This window comes from Fundulus heteroclitus, unplaced genomic scaffold (genome assembly GCF_011125445.2).
Source record: "Fundulus heteroclitus isolate FHET01 unplaced genomic scaffold, MU-UCD_Fhet_4.1 scaffold_146, whole genome shotgun sequence".
In the NCBI taxonomy this organism is placed as follows: domain Eukaryota; kingdom Metazoa; phylum Chordata; class Actinopteri; order Cyprinodontiformes; family Fundulidae; genus Fundulus; species Fundulus heteroclitus.
The window spans coordinates 384,592-400,501 of NW_023396558.1; the positions used below are offsets into that span (position 1 = coordinate 384,592).

Here is a 15,910-nt window from a genome sequence, read left to right on the forward strand (position 1 = left end):
GGAACAATGTATTTAAATGCGCTTCGATTACAAAACAGTGTTTATTTTTTTTATTAATTATATATATATATATATATATATATATATATATATATATATATATATATATATATATATATATATATATATATATATATATTTTGACTTCTTACAATCAAAGAAATACCTGGTGGTGCAACCGAATGTTTATCAGAAAACAAAATGCTTGCACTTTTACAACCACTTTTAAATAAGGCTTCTACTTGTAACCCTATACAAATTTTCACATTGTTATGATCATTATATAATCACAATAAAGACTCTTGATTAGTTTTGCCTTTCCTAACAGGAGAATCTACACTTTTTCTTTTACAGAATAAACAGTTTCTAGTACCACCCTGACATTTGGTTACATACAAAGTGCAGGACAAAGGTTTGGGTTTTAAATTATTTCAACAGCTTTAAAAGTGTCATTTGTATCTTTTTACAGTAAAACTTTCAGAGAATCATGCCAAAGTGTTTTATTTTAAGTTATTACCATTAAAGTACTATTCTTATTAAAGTGTGTTAAATTGCTCCAACATGTTTTTCATCTGGCACTTAAGAGAGTTGGAGCTACAAGACATGAATGTGAGGTACTGTAATATGTTATTTGAATATAGTGGACACTCCATTTAAACTGAAGGGATTTTATAGACTGTAACTGCACAAGTCACAAATTGCTAATTTTATAATATAATAGCACCATTCTGGGTCTGTGACCCTTCATTTTTGAACAAGGTTAGATTTTCACTCAGATAAAAGTATTATTTGCAAGATAGCTAAATAATTGCTATGTCAACCTTACATTCATTTGTCTTTTTTTAGTTTGAAATAGCATCCAATTCAAAGACTTTCACCAGTCTTCTGTTCCAATGACCAACCACTTCCTTCAACCACTTTGATAGATTTCAGTGTCTTGAGAAGTTGCACCATACATTTTTCAAAAATCCCTTTCTGATTAAGACTATTACTGGGAGGTATGTGACAAAAATCTAATTTATAGGGAAGTGTGTAACTAATTTGGCTTTTAATTAGCAAAAAACAAGTATTGCTTTTATAAATACATATTCTGGGAAAGTCTAGTAACATCACATCAAAACTGAAAGCGTTCTCATAACTTAGAATTTGGTAGTTTATAAATTCATAGGTGGCAGTGCACCCACTCCCCACATGGAGGCGCCATGTTGCGTCGACATTTCTTGCTTATGCGTTTTCCCTACATGTCTTCTGTATGATGAGGCGCCGTCAGTGGATCAGGAGTGTAAAACAAGTGAAGATGACCATAGATCATTCTACTTTCTGTTGAAATGGAGGACCATCCATACTCTTTGCCCAGCGAGAGGAAAGAGTAAGGGACCAAGAAAAGAAGAATGAGTAATAACCGGGAGAAATGAGAGTCAGAATCAGCGCAGCTACTAATTAACCTGACGCCGCCAGATAGATTTGCTTCGCATATCCATCTGGAAACTTTCCGTTGAAGTAATTTTGGGAAGGGGCGAAAATACTGGTTAGCTGATTGGCTTATGTTGGTGATAGACAAGCCAAATAAACCAATCAGATCAACGAAGCATTTGACATACTCGTCAACATGCCTCGTCGTCGCTCTGTTGACGAAAACACAACCACAAGCCAAGCTACTCTTGCTGCTGCAGGTAAAGGCTCGTTAGCTCAGCAAAGAAATACTCTGTAATTCCGATAAAACTTGCTCGATAGCCACGCTAATGCTAGTTTCATCGGCTGAAGCCGCCATGTTCTTTAGACTGAACTGTCGCGCTCCCCGTTGCGTCACACCTCAACCCGCCTCAAAGCCAACGCTGATTGGTTCGTTTGGTGAACGGCTCCAAATTTTCTTTAACGTAAAGTAGCCAGACTGATCTGCGAGTGAAACCTTGAAAGCTCGCGAGATCAGGATGGTCTCACGAGGCTAGCTACTAATACCAGCTGGAGACAATTCATAAGGAAGCGGGGATTTAAAGTGGAGGCAGAGGTTATAGACTTTACAAACTAAGTTAATTCAATATAACAGTGAAGTTTATTTTTACTGTTATGTTAGAAACAGGGCAGTCGCGTTCTAGCAGCTATTCCGTCTCCCTCTATGTGTGTATGTGTGTACGCGGAGCAGCAGAGGGATATCAGCTGTTCACCGTCTGTAGTACTGCAGCAAGATCTTTACTTGTGTTTATAGTTGCTTATATTAGACCCCAAATAAGCAACTGCACATTCAGAAATGAGCTCAAAAAACCGTGATGCACGGAATTTACAAGCGACTTTAAAAAAAAAAAAAAAAAAAAAAGTGGGCTTGGTAACAGTGGCAAAAACTATTTCACACAATGACGGCAGCTATTAGCAGTAGCTTGGTACCAAATACATGGAGGAGATGTTGACATTGTCACATTTATGATGGCTTCTGTTGTAGTTATTACACCCTTAACGGCAAGGTTGTTTGTAATTAATTTAGCGTACCGCTAGATGGTGCATTCACAGAGACTAATATTTCCAAAAGTTTCACAAAACATGTTGAGATTCAATGTTTAATACATAAAAACACTGACATTACTAAGACTGATATTTTTATTGTGATTTTTATTTTTAGAAAAAATCCTAAAATGCAGTCATTACAGGAAAATGTCAGTTCTAGAACTAAAAAAAGGACATTTAAATAAAATGAACAACTATTACATAGTCTGACAGTTTATTCAAAAAATGTCTAATGATGTAAATTGCTTTCTAAAAAAATTACTTCAAAAATGTATCTAAAAAAAGATTTGCTAATATACAGAAAAAACTATTTAACTAAAAAAGTGAATGCTGCAATTCAATTTTCTTACTTATCAGAGTCTGCACAGTCACAACAACAACAACATAGTTAACAAAGACAACAGGAACAGTGGCGATGAATTAACAAACACAAACTATTGATTAGCTCATCATTAATATTTCCTCATTTGGTTCCTTTAATAGAAAACCTTAGTGAGTTTCATACATTTCCGAGAAAAAAACGGCACACTCGGAACAGTCGCCAAAATAAATAAAAACAAATGTTCATTTCGCCTCCATTTCACTGAGACATCAGTCAGTGGTGGTTGCAAGCAGCAAGACGTTCTCTTGGAAAATGGCCATTAATGATCATACACTGTTGACATGAAACTGCAAGTCTTTCAGAAAGCGTCTTTAGAAAGGACCTTTTCCCAGGGTGGCCACATGATGGCAGAGTGACAACAGCAACAAAGCCAGGAGTGATGGGGAGCTGTCTTTACAAACAGGGCACACTGAGCTCAGGTCGCGCTGTAGAAAATCTCCGTTCCTCTACAGCAAGATCATAGCACCAAAGCATTAGCTATAACTGGTTGTGTGTTTCCCCTCTGTCAGTGTGGAAGGAGACTTTTGCCCCCATCAGTAGTGCCGTGGCGTTTGTTCCCTTCCTACCTGGGGGTCACTCTGCCCCACTTGGTTTTCTCCAAATGTAAAATGATTAAAAGCTACATGACGCTAAGAGTAGATAGTAATGACCTCCCGGCCTCCTCCACGGACCAACAAGACACGGTCCAGGCCTTCCATTAAAACTTCCAGGAACTCCATATCTGAGAAACACATCAATGGTTAAGGACATAATATACACATCAGCCAGTTTATCGATTTTACCAGTAGCTTTTACAAAACCTTCATTTGGGCAGTGGTAAGAAATAAATCCAACTTTTAAACTTTTCACTATGACTCTAAAATTTGCAATACACCTAACCCTGTAAACAGGTTAATTATGCAGTATATGGACTTTCCATGAATACCGGCAGCCCTGGCAAAAATGTCTAAAAGTGTTAAAATACATTAATAATTTATTGCATTAGCATTATCTCACAATTTTTTTTTTAAATCCACATTTTAATTTGAGTATGTTTTTCAGCCGGGGGGGATCACTCTATGTGTTTGTATATTTAATTAATTAACCTAATTATGCCTCAGAGAGACTGGACATTGCACAACGTAACACTTTATCCCATTTCTTTTGTGCACACCTCAAACTACGATAGAAACGAGTACTCTCAAGTTACACATTAAAATGTTTGTGTCCATTTTTGCTGGAGTACTAATATTTGTGCAGTTTGCTGTATACGTAAAATAATGTACTGGGTTGTGCTTGTACATTATGTTTCAGTGAACCTCAGTCTTTATTTACCATATTAGTACTTGGCTTTGTACAGATGTAGCTTTATTGTCTTGAGCTTCTGGGTTTTAACAAAGTAGCAAATGAATAAATGCAAAAATAAATAAATTTATAATCTTAAATCTATAGTGGAGGCAATAAAGTGCCTTAAAGCAGAGAAATAGTCATGTATAATTCTTTTTGTCTTTGTTTTTACTGCTAAGATGTTAGCTTATTAGTAACAGCTCAGGTAAACAAATGTTTCAAAGTTTAAAGGTCACACTCCGAATTCCTAGCATCATCAAAACATTTTTCTATCCTCTATATGACAGGATTCTTGGATGCACCATTGGTAGGACTCTTGCCTCGCAGTAAATAAGCTTTTGGGGTCTTTCTGCTCTCCTCGTACATCCGTTGGTTCTTTCCAGGTCCTCCTGCTTCCTTCCACAGTCCATAACCATGACTGTTAGATTATTTGGTCTCTCTAAATGACCCTCAGTTATGAGTGTGTGTGTGTTGTCCTGTAATGGACTAGCGACATGTCCAGGGTGCACTCTGCCTCTTGCCCAATGACTGCTGGAGATAAGAATGGCCCTTTTTCGATCATGCTTAGACGAGCAGTTATGCAGAACGAATGGAAAACCGGACAGAAGATCTGGGAGGTTCGCATCTGCAGGCGACGCATGAGCTACATCACAGCAGAGCAGGGGGGGGGGGCGTGGCAGGGTGCAGAAAGGCACAGACCATGACAAGGGGTTAGATGACTAATTTACAGATGTAACAATAGTGTTAAAGCAACAAAGGATACAGTTCTCGTCGCCCTTTTTGTTCTTTGGCGGGCCTGGCATGTTGAGCAGAACCAACTGGGAATCTTTGGATTTCTTCACCACCACCTCATTCAGCTTCACAGCTGTGTGCATCCGCCGCACATTCGACTGGTTGCTGCAGCAAAATGACATTAATAACGGGTATTAGAAGATAAAACTTCAGCCCGTAAAATGACGGATGCTCTACATCCGTCGTCGACATGAAGCTGCAGTTGTGATCATCCTGCTTGCAAATGATTTTACTCGGAGCTATAATCTTGCTTGTTACCATTATTGGCTATTTTTGCCATCATGCACCCCCCCTCCCCTCCCCTCCCCTTCCCTTCCGATGCAAACTAAATCACACCAACATGCATGCAACAGTTTGAGCACATGCAATCAAACACTGAAAGAAGGAACAACTTACAGATTCTCCCATTCACTGGATGAAATGAGCAAAACAAAAAAAGAAAAACACAAATCATTCAACATTGTCATCAAAATAAAATCTGATAATTTCATATTTTTTTAAAAGGTTTGCCACAAAGTAGAAGCTATCGTTATTAAAAAAACATTACACTGCAAAACTACTTTTACATTGGGGAAAAAAAAACTACTTAGAGGGCAGCACTTAACACTAGCTGTTTTTTTAATAAAGAAAGGAAACGGACTGAGAAATGATAGATAAGAAAAAACATGCTGAACACAGCGTCACATCCAGTCAAAAAATACCCCCAGTAATCCTAAAAAAATTGATCAAGACACCAAATATTAAGTTGAACCCATCATATCTGGGGAGGAATCAGGGTTTTTTTTTTTTTTACTCCAGTTCTGCAGCAAAGCTGGTTCTACTTACGGCTTCATATTAAACATGTCCTTAACAGCCATGCCTTCTCTGTGCTTGTTCCTCTCATTGAGCAGCTTGTCTTTTGTCCACGTCATGTGGACACGATCAGGCGTGGCTCCGGCCGCTTTCTCATTGGTTACAGAGTGGGATGCCGTGTTCCGGTCGTGAATCAGCTGCGCCTAATAGGACGGACAACAAATGAGTAAGTAAGAGCAAAGAAAAATGGAGAAGAAAAATGGTAATTTATCAAAGTATCAGACAGACAAATTACATAAAAGTACATACAAATATGCAGATAATAGAAGGTCAGGACATGGGTAAAGTTTGTTATTAGAGCGGTCATGTGCAAAGCAGATTTATGGAGATGAAAAAAGTCATTGAACATAGAACCCTAATACATTGATTGCTGTAAATAGGGGAGGAGTGAATTACCATGTCTTACCAGGCTTTAGATCGAATAGTACAGATTTACAACATCCACCCTGAAACAGTGCACGCTGCTTCCAGAGTCCCTATATATTTTGAATGAGGGGTAATTTTACAATTTTCTCTGCACCCTCTCGGCATATTTGCAGATGATTGTTCCTAAGAGCACCAAGGCAGCACAGTGCCCCACACGGCTCAGATTAGATACACAAATCTGCAGTGAGATTAATTATAGCTGTAGGAAAACTAACCTTAAAGCAGATGTTTGCTACGAGTGATATCAAAAGCGTTGGTATGAGATTTGATACAAACATTATCGTTGTATGCTTGATACCAGGCGGAGGCCTTGGATTCTCCCTTCCAGCAATCCAGACATCAGTGCCCTGTGCTGCTAGAGGTGTTCATTAGGCTAATTGTACTCTAAAAGTTGCAGCCAAACAGATGTTGGATCATTCACTAATAAAACAGACATCGTAATCTCATAAACTACATGTTAATAGATATTTTGCCAGACTCAACGACCAACCGTCAGAGTACAATTGAGTAGTTTCTTTTTCAGCTTCAATTTAAGCTCCAACAGGACAGAAACAATGTTATTTACCAAAAAATTATTCTCATTTTATCATCAGAAGTATGTATAAAATCTAACTACCAATAAATAAAAGATAAAAGGGAGTTTTTTTGTTCTATTTCCACAGCTCACAGAATAACTAACAAAAACAGGTAGATCCTGTTATATATTTTTGCCTTCTGAAACCAGAGAGTTAACTTTTTTTTGCGTTAACCCTCTGGTTTCATACATTGGTATTCATGATTAAGATTTTTCCCCCCCAAAAAAGTGCAATATAAAACTACCTCTTTTTTCTTTTGGAGATTTTTTCGCAGCTCTAGTGGTAAATGCAATCTCTCATATCTTATTACTCATACCTTTACTTTATAAATGAGATATAAATTAATTCAAGAAGTTCTATGCAAAAAAAGAATATCCAAGCCAAATTTCAGATTCCACATGCCTGTCACTAAGGACACACTTAGTTATAGACTTATAACTAAGTCACCAAAACACCTCTGGGTTGCAGCTCAAACAAACTGTATCATACACCCCCCCCCCCCCCCCGCCCCCCCAAAACACACACACACACACACACCTGCCATGACAACCGGACCAAATTAGGGGATGAGCATTCCACACTTTGAGGACCGTTACATTAAGAGTTTAAAAAAATTTAGGATGGAAAAGGTGTGAAGGATGAGAGGAAGCAGATTTAACAGTTGGAGTCACAGTTTGATTAGGAGGACATGACCATCCCAAACCAGCAGGAACCTGAAACTTCACTCAGCTTCTTGCAGACACCCTTGTCAAAGCACTGCAGCTGGAATGACTGGCTTATCTTGGATAGCATTATGAGAAATGAGTGGAAGGATGACGCTGTGGCTGGTTGCTACAAGCTGTTCGGTTAGCTTGGCTACCTCATCCTCTGGGATGCTCTGAGTGTTGAGCGGCGAGTCAACAACAGGCCACTTCCTCCTCTTAATGGAGCCACGCGACACGTCTGTGATGCTCTGAATCTGAGCCCGTGGGCCATTAAAGACAGAATAATATTGAAGGAGTTCAAAGGTCAAAGACAGCAGAACAGACAAGGAAGGAACTGCGATGCACATTTTGTCAAAGATATGTGAGCAGCAGGGCTCCAGAGTGTGGCCACTTTGGTCATATATGCAACCATTTTTTTTTGTGGTTGCGTGGGTTGCCTAATATTGCTGTCAATCAAAAATACACACAACTAAAGTTAAGTCTTCAGCTGTTCAGCTGATTTTTCTCGGTCTGCGGGTAATTCTAAGTTAACTTTTAGCTGTAAACTTGCCTGTGTCCGAATAGTCCGATTTATTTGCTCAGCTTCTTACCAGCTTGTCAGATGAAGTGGATTCGTTACATTTTAGTCAAGAGTCTGCTTATGCTCATCGTGGCAGCAAAACCAATAGTTGTTTTTTTTTGCCTACAACAGTCCAATTATTTTGTCATTCTGGCAGATTAACTCTGACAAAACTTCTTTCAAACTTCCATAATAAGAGCCTTAATTCTACGCTCCAAATCATCATATTCCGAAGCTTATTTAACCTCTACATATTCCCCGTTGCTTGTAAAAACTTGCGTGCTCCTGCTGCAGCCCGCCATTGGATCCTGACATTTTGGTCATTTGATAAACAGACGGATAAACTGGATTAACTTTGTTAAACACTACTTTTAAAAAGGTTTACAGAGAATGCACTTCAGACAGCATGCAGCTCCTGTTTTTTTTCCTGTTCCTGCTCTTCTAGCTGCTGCCATTTTAGTCCAGACTTGTTTGTACATCTTGTATTGTTTCGGTCTCCCCGAGTTTATTTGTGTCCTGCTCTGTTCTCCTTTTAATTTAAAATTCTTTTAATTTGCTTACTCCCTGCCCGATTATTTTTGTCTTGAGCTCATTTGTAAGTTTACATATTTTCTTTATTACATCCTAGTGTTCCTGTCAGCTATTTTTGGTCCTGCTACAAACCCCACACCATGGGCTACAGCAGCAGTTGGACTCCTTAAAAACAGGAAAACCTTCCCCGCCAGCACAGATCAGATTTATTTTAAAGTAAAATTACAGCCACCGTCTTAAAAATTCAACCTTTGGAAATCTACGGTTTTATTAATTTATTAATTTTATGTTTTCTATACTGGCAATTTCAGTCCGGCACGAGGTGTCGTTCCTAACATACACCTGTTTTAGATATAGAACAGATAGAATGGAAGAATAAGAATATTGTCTTTGGCATGTAGTTTTACTTAAAGGATATTTTTTGTACATTTTTATAAACCTTAATAAGGATTGTGACAAATTTCTATGAAATAATCATGATGCCAAATAGTCAGTGCTCCGTTCCTTCTCATGTTAATAAATTTACTTAAAAATGTGTAATAAAGTCGTCGTAAAAGAGCTGTGGGAGGTTTGTGCGCACCTAAAAGTTGGCAGTACTTTGGTCAAAAATGTTTTAGGCAAACCACTGCAACCAGTGCAGAAGGTTAGTCTGGAGCCCTGAAATACTACAGCGTATAAAAGATGCATTAAATACAAACAGTGCATGATTTATCGCTTATTTCAGCAGACCGTAGGTCGTTACACTGCATGTGTGACCCTACCTCTCTCTCCCTCTCAGTGCGGGACAGCTGCATCTCTTTCAGCATTTGCGACCTCTGCTCCATCTTCAGCGTCTTCTCGTATGTGAACGCGGAGATGTCACTGTCGTGCTGCAGAAGCATGCAGAACGTCCTCAAGTTTAGGATGTGCGTTATTAAGCAGGGCCGTCAGCCGTCGCCATCCCAAGTCAAACCATTGCTTTACCAAGCGGATTCGAGGACCGCTAAGCAAAAAAAAGGTGTCGTCTCACCATCTCCACCACCTCCACCTCTGCGTCGAGGCGCAGGTGGTACAGAAACACCTGCAGATCCTTTTTCATCTGGATGGAATTGTCGTCCAGCTGGGCCACCGTGAAGATGCGCATTTTGCACTTCCTCCACACCTGCGAATACTTGCATGAGTGACAGCTGGCGGCGGATCAACAACACGGCACTTAGAGCCTGTGGTGAGCACACACACACACACCTTGTGCTGCATGAGTAAAAAGGGCAGCAGCATGAGGAGTCCACCGTCATGGACGATCCACCACACGTCAATCGCGCCCTCCTTCAGGCGCTCTTGGTTTTTGGGGAAATGGTCGATGTTCTTTGCGACCAGCAGAGCCTGGTTGGCTTCCGTCGTCTCTCTCACCGTCTCTGGACGGAGACAAAAAAGGAACAAGGACGAATGCCGGGAGGTCGTTAGTTTTTACACATACGCCGATAAAGGTGTTGTTTGGTCCGTTTCCTAAAAACATCTTAAATCATGTCTGACGTTTTTGATCAGAATTTTGTCACTAGAGGTAAGGAGCTACGGTTAAATGGGGGAAAATTTTTGGCTTTAAAAACAGGTGCAGTCTATAATTGGTGTGCATGACAGCCCGGTGGATGTGATACCGCCAGTGTTTTAGATTTATGCAGGTTTTTAACCTGTAAAATTTAACATACATCCTTAATTTCTCAGCTTTCCAAATGCTTTTATAACAGGTTTCGGGACTGTTACACAGCCCAGCTTTCCAAACCTCCTTTTAGTATACAAAGCACAAGTAAATGTTTATTACACTAATTCTATATAAACTCTGAGAATAAACCTTGCTTCAGAGCGGTTTACCTATAAAATTTCTTCGAGCAAGGGAGTCCCTGGCCTGCCTCCAGCCTGCCGGCCAGGCCATCAGGACGGCGTTGTGTTTCATCCCCCCCAGCCCCGCTGACTGGATCAGGATAGAAAACCCATCTCGCAGGCTGGATGACACAATAACATGGGAGAAGCCCTTGGTTCGCTCTGCAGCCATGGTGACTTTCATTTTCTGCAAAAAAGAAAACGCTGGTTAAAGACGAAAGAACAACATATGTGAATACATTTTTTTTTTTACAGTGCTTTCCTTTCACAAAGCATGCTTGATGTCTAGACTCACAGATGTGATGTTTAAAGCACTAAAGTCCCACCCGGTCACAGGGAGAATTGACTATTTGCTCTAATATTCTGTAGGCCAAAACAATGTGCCTTGTTGCTCACTGCTGATACGGCAGAGAGGTGAGCTGGGGTAGAAGTCAACACAATTTTCAGGGCTTTAACACAGAACGTCGCATATTTTATCCCAGTCTTTAGTGGATGTGGGTGAATACGATTTATATGATGAGTGAGAGTTGGCATGTGGTGACAGTGGTGACTTCGACAAGGAGCAGATGTGGATTATTTAATGCCACAGTGCCTTGTAAAAGGATATATTCTCCTTGATGTTTTTCACATTACAACCATAAACGTTAATGTATTTTATTTGTATTTTATGCAACAGACCAACAGAGAGCAGTGCATGAATGCAGAAGGAAAATGATCCATGCATTTTGTTAAACAGAATACTATAGTGTATTTAATCTAACCAGACAGAGGTTAGATCAGTACTGGACTCTCGTACATAGAACAACACAGGAAGTGGAGAGCCACAACTATCACTTATTTAAGCATTATATAAAACCAAGTGTTACACTCCTGCAAGGAGGTGTATTCCTCGCATGACATTGGTGGAGAATAGCACACCATATTCTGGCTGACTTCTCCATAATCAGTCCATTTCATCCACTCCAAGTATGTCAGCCTCTGAGTCCCTAGTGTCCATGAGTTATCTGTTGAAAATAATTTTTTTTTTTATTATTATTATTATTATTACAAAGAATCTGAGTGTGACTTGCAGCAAAAGTCGTTCTGCAAGGTACTGACTCAAATGATCCAAAAACAAATGCAAATACAGCCTCAAGTCCTTCAAGTCATGTCTACACCAGTTCTCCATACCTACAGACCAAATTTCACTCTCTTGCTTCCTTCTGTTGTAGGAATTGTCCCTGTGCCTGAAAGTTATGTTATTTTTATTTTGCCTTGCCTATACACTGTCCAAAAAGGGTTTTTTTTCATGTCAGTATTAAGATGTTTAAACAATATGTGGCTATTTTTCACAACTGTATGTTATAACAGCTACTATAGGCATTTGACTCTGAACGTTCCTCATTGTCCTGCCTGTCGGTTTGAATGAGCAGGTAATTCTTGGTAGGTTTACAGCTGTTTTCATTTCTGGATAAGAGATTAAACAGCATGGAGGACCGAAATATATACATTTCCTGATGAGAACTAAGTGTCACAAAAAAGAAAAAATATATATTTCAGCTTTTATCTTTAGGTATGTCAGTTTTGGTCCTCCATAAAACAATGCACCATGAGATATTTAAATCTTAACTTAAATCTGCTTTAATCTCCCCACAACTTGCTCCCTGACCCTTATGGGTCTTTTTCTGTCTTTGTGATGCTGTTTGTTCACCTAATGATCTCTAAAAAAAAAATAAAAATTAATAAATAAAAAAACTTATAACAACTGGATTTATACTTGAATTAAATGACACACAGATAGACTATTTATTAAGTAGATAACATCTGATTGCAAACTTTTATATTTAATTTTATTTAAGGATATCAGAATAATAAGGGCTGCAAAGATTTAAAGATTTTTAAACCCATGTGTAGATTTTTTTCCTACTTCACAATTAAGCACTACTTTGTGCTGGTCGCTCACACAAAAATCCTAGTAAAATATTTTGATGCTTTGGGTTGTAATGTGACACAATGCGAATAAGGGTCAAGGAGTTTCAATAGAACACCAAAAATAATGTTACTTCTTATAAAAAGGGATCACATGGTTGAAGTTGATACTAAAGAGAAAAAAAATCTGCAAAGTCCATTGTACATCAGTGTGGCGTTGTCATGTGATATCAAAATGGTCCGACATGAATTTATAACAGCCAGGGAGATGAAAATACAGAGAAGAAGACTCAAACCGTCTCTCCCAGATTGGCGTCCTCCTTGCGGGTCATGTATGTCCCCTCCAGGACCGAGCAGACGATGGTAAGTCCTTTGCCCGCTTTGAGCTGTGAGGTGAAGGACAGGAGACGAGGGTGCTTCACTTCAAGGTCAGCGTTCAGTTTGCACAACACCAACACCTGTGGCCTGCAGAAACAAAGATATTTCATTGAATACAAGTTCAAAACACAAAAATATCTATATGTTAATGTTTGAATGATTCTGTGTAAACGCAATGACACTTGCCTCCAATTTTTGGTGTGCAGTGGTGCCTCTTCCAGGCGAATGAGAGCATAACGAGCCGCGTTTAAGGACAGACCTCTTATCCCATCCCCCCACTCCTTCACAGCTCTGTATCAAACAGAAAATAATTATTTAAAAACCAAAGTGTCTCTTATATGCTTTTAAATTATTTGATACTTTAATAAATTGCCCTTAATTGATTGCAGGACAAACTCAAAGGCTAAAGCTAAATTGTAAGGAAAAGCTTCTAATTTGGACAGATGTGTGTATTCTACTTCTTCATGACCTAATTCACTGGTGCCACAATAAAGGAAAGGCTGCACTGTTAAAACAAAGCGCTCCCTGTGTTCCACTGAGACATGAAAGTAAAGCGGAAAATTATCCTATTAAAGTCATTACTAAATCTTTGTTTTCAGCAATTTTGGCCACAAACTTCTGAACTCACCCTCTGTATTCGATGTATTTGTATATACAGCCGGCGATCACAATGGCAATCAGGGCGTAATACCAGGAGCAGATGAACATGAGGGAGAGGCAGAGACTCATGCCTAAGAAGGACAGAGTCCTGCAGGAAGCAAACACAAAGTCTTGGTGATAAACATGCAAAAGATGGATTTTCTTGTAGTGCTACTGACAGGGTTCCTGTGCATTTTTGTGTATAAATTTCAGACTGTTCCAAACACACTTTTCAAAAGTTCTCAGTACAAAATACTAAAGTAAACTGTGTGTTTCTGACATATACTGTATTTCTACAGAGGCTGGACTTTAAATATGACACCTGCAAAAAAATAGAAACTGGACGGTATGGAAGGAAGGAAGAGGGCACAGAAAAGAAAGAAGGAACAGGGAAACATGAAACTAAGAACAGAGTAAAAGACACACGAAAGGTAAGAAGGACAAAAGAAAGGAAATGAAGCAGGATAAAGGGAAGAAAAAAGAAAGAATCAAAGAAAGGAATGAAAAGAAGTACAAAGATACTGGGACAGAAGGAAATGAGAAATGACAAACTGAAGGAAAGGAATAACTGAAGACAAAGGGGAAAAAAGGAAAGGAAGGAAGGAAGGAAGGAAGGAAGGAAGGAGGACACCAACAAAGGAAGGACAGACATAATGAAGGAAAGATAAAAAATAAGGAAGAATAAATAAATGATACAAAGATGTAAGGGGAGAAGGAAACAGGTAGGGAAAGAAAGGCAGAAAATAATGTAACAGGGAAGAAATGGGATTACAAAACAAAGATGGAAGGAAGGAAATGAGTGAATTAGGAATTCAAAAGTTTACCACATTGTCTAAAAACGCTGCTCTTCCAATTATTCAATTTCTCACCAGTGATAGAACTTAAAGCGTGGTCTCCAATTGGGTGTACGGAGCAAAGTCTGAACAGCACAGGCCAGGTTGACAAACAGATAACACATGAGGAAAAACCTAAAAGCACAAAGAGTGTGAAGAGTTCAGTGATTCAGAGGGAGTACAGTAAAAGGTGACGGACTGAGCGCGCGGGTGACTTCAAGCTGCGTACATGGATAGGATGGGAGCCACTTCATCCAGAGAGGCAATGAGGATCCCTATCTCACAAATCCCAACTGTGAGCAAAAGAGCCCAGGTGGGCTCGCCGTTTCTCTTGCCATGACCAAAGACCTGTGGGAGACAGAAACACAGTGGACAGAGGTCTGACCAGGTTTCCCTTCGTATAACCCAAGAGTCATTACAAGGAAAGGCTCTCCTTCCCTGCTCTGTTGCTTCTAGGTTGTGGAACATTTCTTATACAAGTTTTGTGCCTGATTTTTATTTATATATCATTTATGTATCAAGGAAAAACATATTTTCGTACATATATAATATATATGCAAGGTTATATATGCATATAAAATGCATATATAACCAAACTGATTGTGTCTAAGAATAGAATACCTTTAAAAAAATTTAAATAGCATCTTCCCATCTCTAGCAGACAGCATTGTGAGTTGCCTTGGTAATCTGTGAGGTTTCTTTGGTCAGCAATGTCTGTCCTCCAAACCTTAAGCCTAACCTCAGACTGTATCGAGTCTCCATGGTAACCGGCTGTTGCACTTGCCGATGGGTAAAAGGAAGCTAGCTGCCAGCACCGGCAGTGAACCCCGTTAGATCCCGAGACTTCAGTATTAAAGCTCATCAAAAGGGCTTTAATACAACTTTAAGGTTTGCATGCTACTTGTGTTCACAAAGCTGTAAATACCCCATCCTGTTATCCTAGAGGCAAATATTAACAGGAAAACCACAGCGATGTAGTTGTTTCCTGCAGGTCTAAGCTAGTGTAGCTTTCTGAATCAGGTTAAGATGGTATTAGAGAAGTGGAACACTACAAGTCAATAATTGTTCAGTTATGTAAAACTGACTATAAGGTAAATTAAAATATCGGAAATCCCAAAGAAAATCTCAAAATCACAATCTACTCAAGTAAATATCTTTGATCACCTACCTGTAAGAAAGGGATGATGCCATCACGGGCGATGGCCTGCAGCAGACGGGGGGCACCGGTCAGGCTCTGCAACGCCGCACCGCAGCAAGAGAAAAACGAGCCAATCACAATAACCCATGGGGATGGCCAGGCGAGGACACCAATCACTGGGGTCTTTTTTACAGAGAAACCAAACCTTAAAAAAAAAGAGAGCATATTTTAGGGTTGCTTGTTTCCACATTTTTGTAACTGCACAGCTGGATTTGGCAGGCTAACCAAACTACACCAAATACATTTTTTGTACACATCTTTATTTTATCCTTTTCAAGTTTATAGAAACACCATTTTCCGACAACTTGTGAAAAATAATGTGGCGTAAACATTCCTTACTTGTCTCTCAGCACAACTCCTTCGATGCAGGCTCCAAACAACACCACAAACGTCATATCTGTTCATGACTTTAAGAAAAAGAAAATCCTGTTGACTAGTCCCTAACATCTTT

General features: G+C 39.3%; 1 protein-coding gene across 5 annotated transcripts in view; it reads right to left on the bottom strand.

Annotated features, from left to right (window-relative positions):
* Positions 1-2,651: 2,651 nt before the first annotated feature.
* Positions 2,652-15,910, bottom strand: part of LOC105940269 (solute carrier family 12 member 7) — a 36,367-nt gene continuing 23,108 nt past the window's right edge. For 3 of the 5 annotated variants that reach the window (XM_036129198.1, XM_036129200.1, XM_036129199.1), the window contains 16 exons: positions 15,799-15,856; positions 15,430-15,604; positions 14,491-14,609; positions 14,298-14,396; positions 13,418-13,537; positions 12,976-13,080; positions 12,708-12,876; positions 10,495-10,690; positions 9,871-10,040; positions 9,656-9,787; positions 9,408-9,515; positions 7,712-7,810; positions 5,825-5,994; positions 5,396-5,410; positions 4,971-5,104; positions 2,652-3,602 (listed from right to left, as the gene is read on the bottom strand). In XM_036129198.1, the coding sequence (XP_035985091.1) occupies positions 3,511-3,602; positions 4,971-5,104; positions 5,396-5,410; positions 5,825-5,994; positions 7,712-7,810; positions 9,408-9,515; positions 9,656-9,787; positions 9,871-10,040; positions 10,495-10,690; positions 12,708-12,876; positions 12,976-13,080; positions 13,418-13,537; positions 14,298-14,396; positions 14,491-14,609; positions 15,430-15,604; positions 15,799-15,856 (1,961 nt within the window). In that variant the 3' untranslated portion in view covers positions 2,652-3,510. The remainder of the gene's footprint in view (positions 3,603-4,970; positions 5,105-5,395; positions 5,411-5,824; positions 5,995-7,711; positions 7,811-9,407; positions 9,516-9,655; positions 9,788-9,870; positions 10,041-10,494; positions 10,691-12,707; positions 12,877-12,975; positions 13,081-13,417; positions 13,538-14,297; positions 14,397-14,490; positions 14,610-15,429; positions 15,605-15,798; positions 15,857-15,910) is intronic. The other 2 variants (XM_036129201.1, XM_036129202.1) reach the window with 2 other exon arrangements.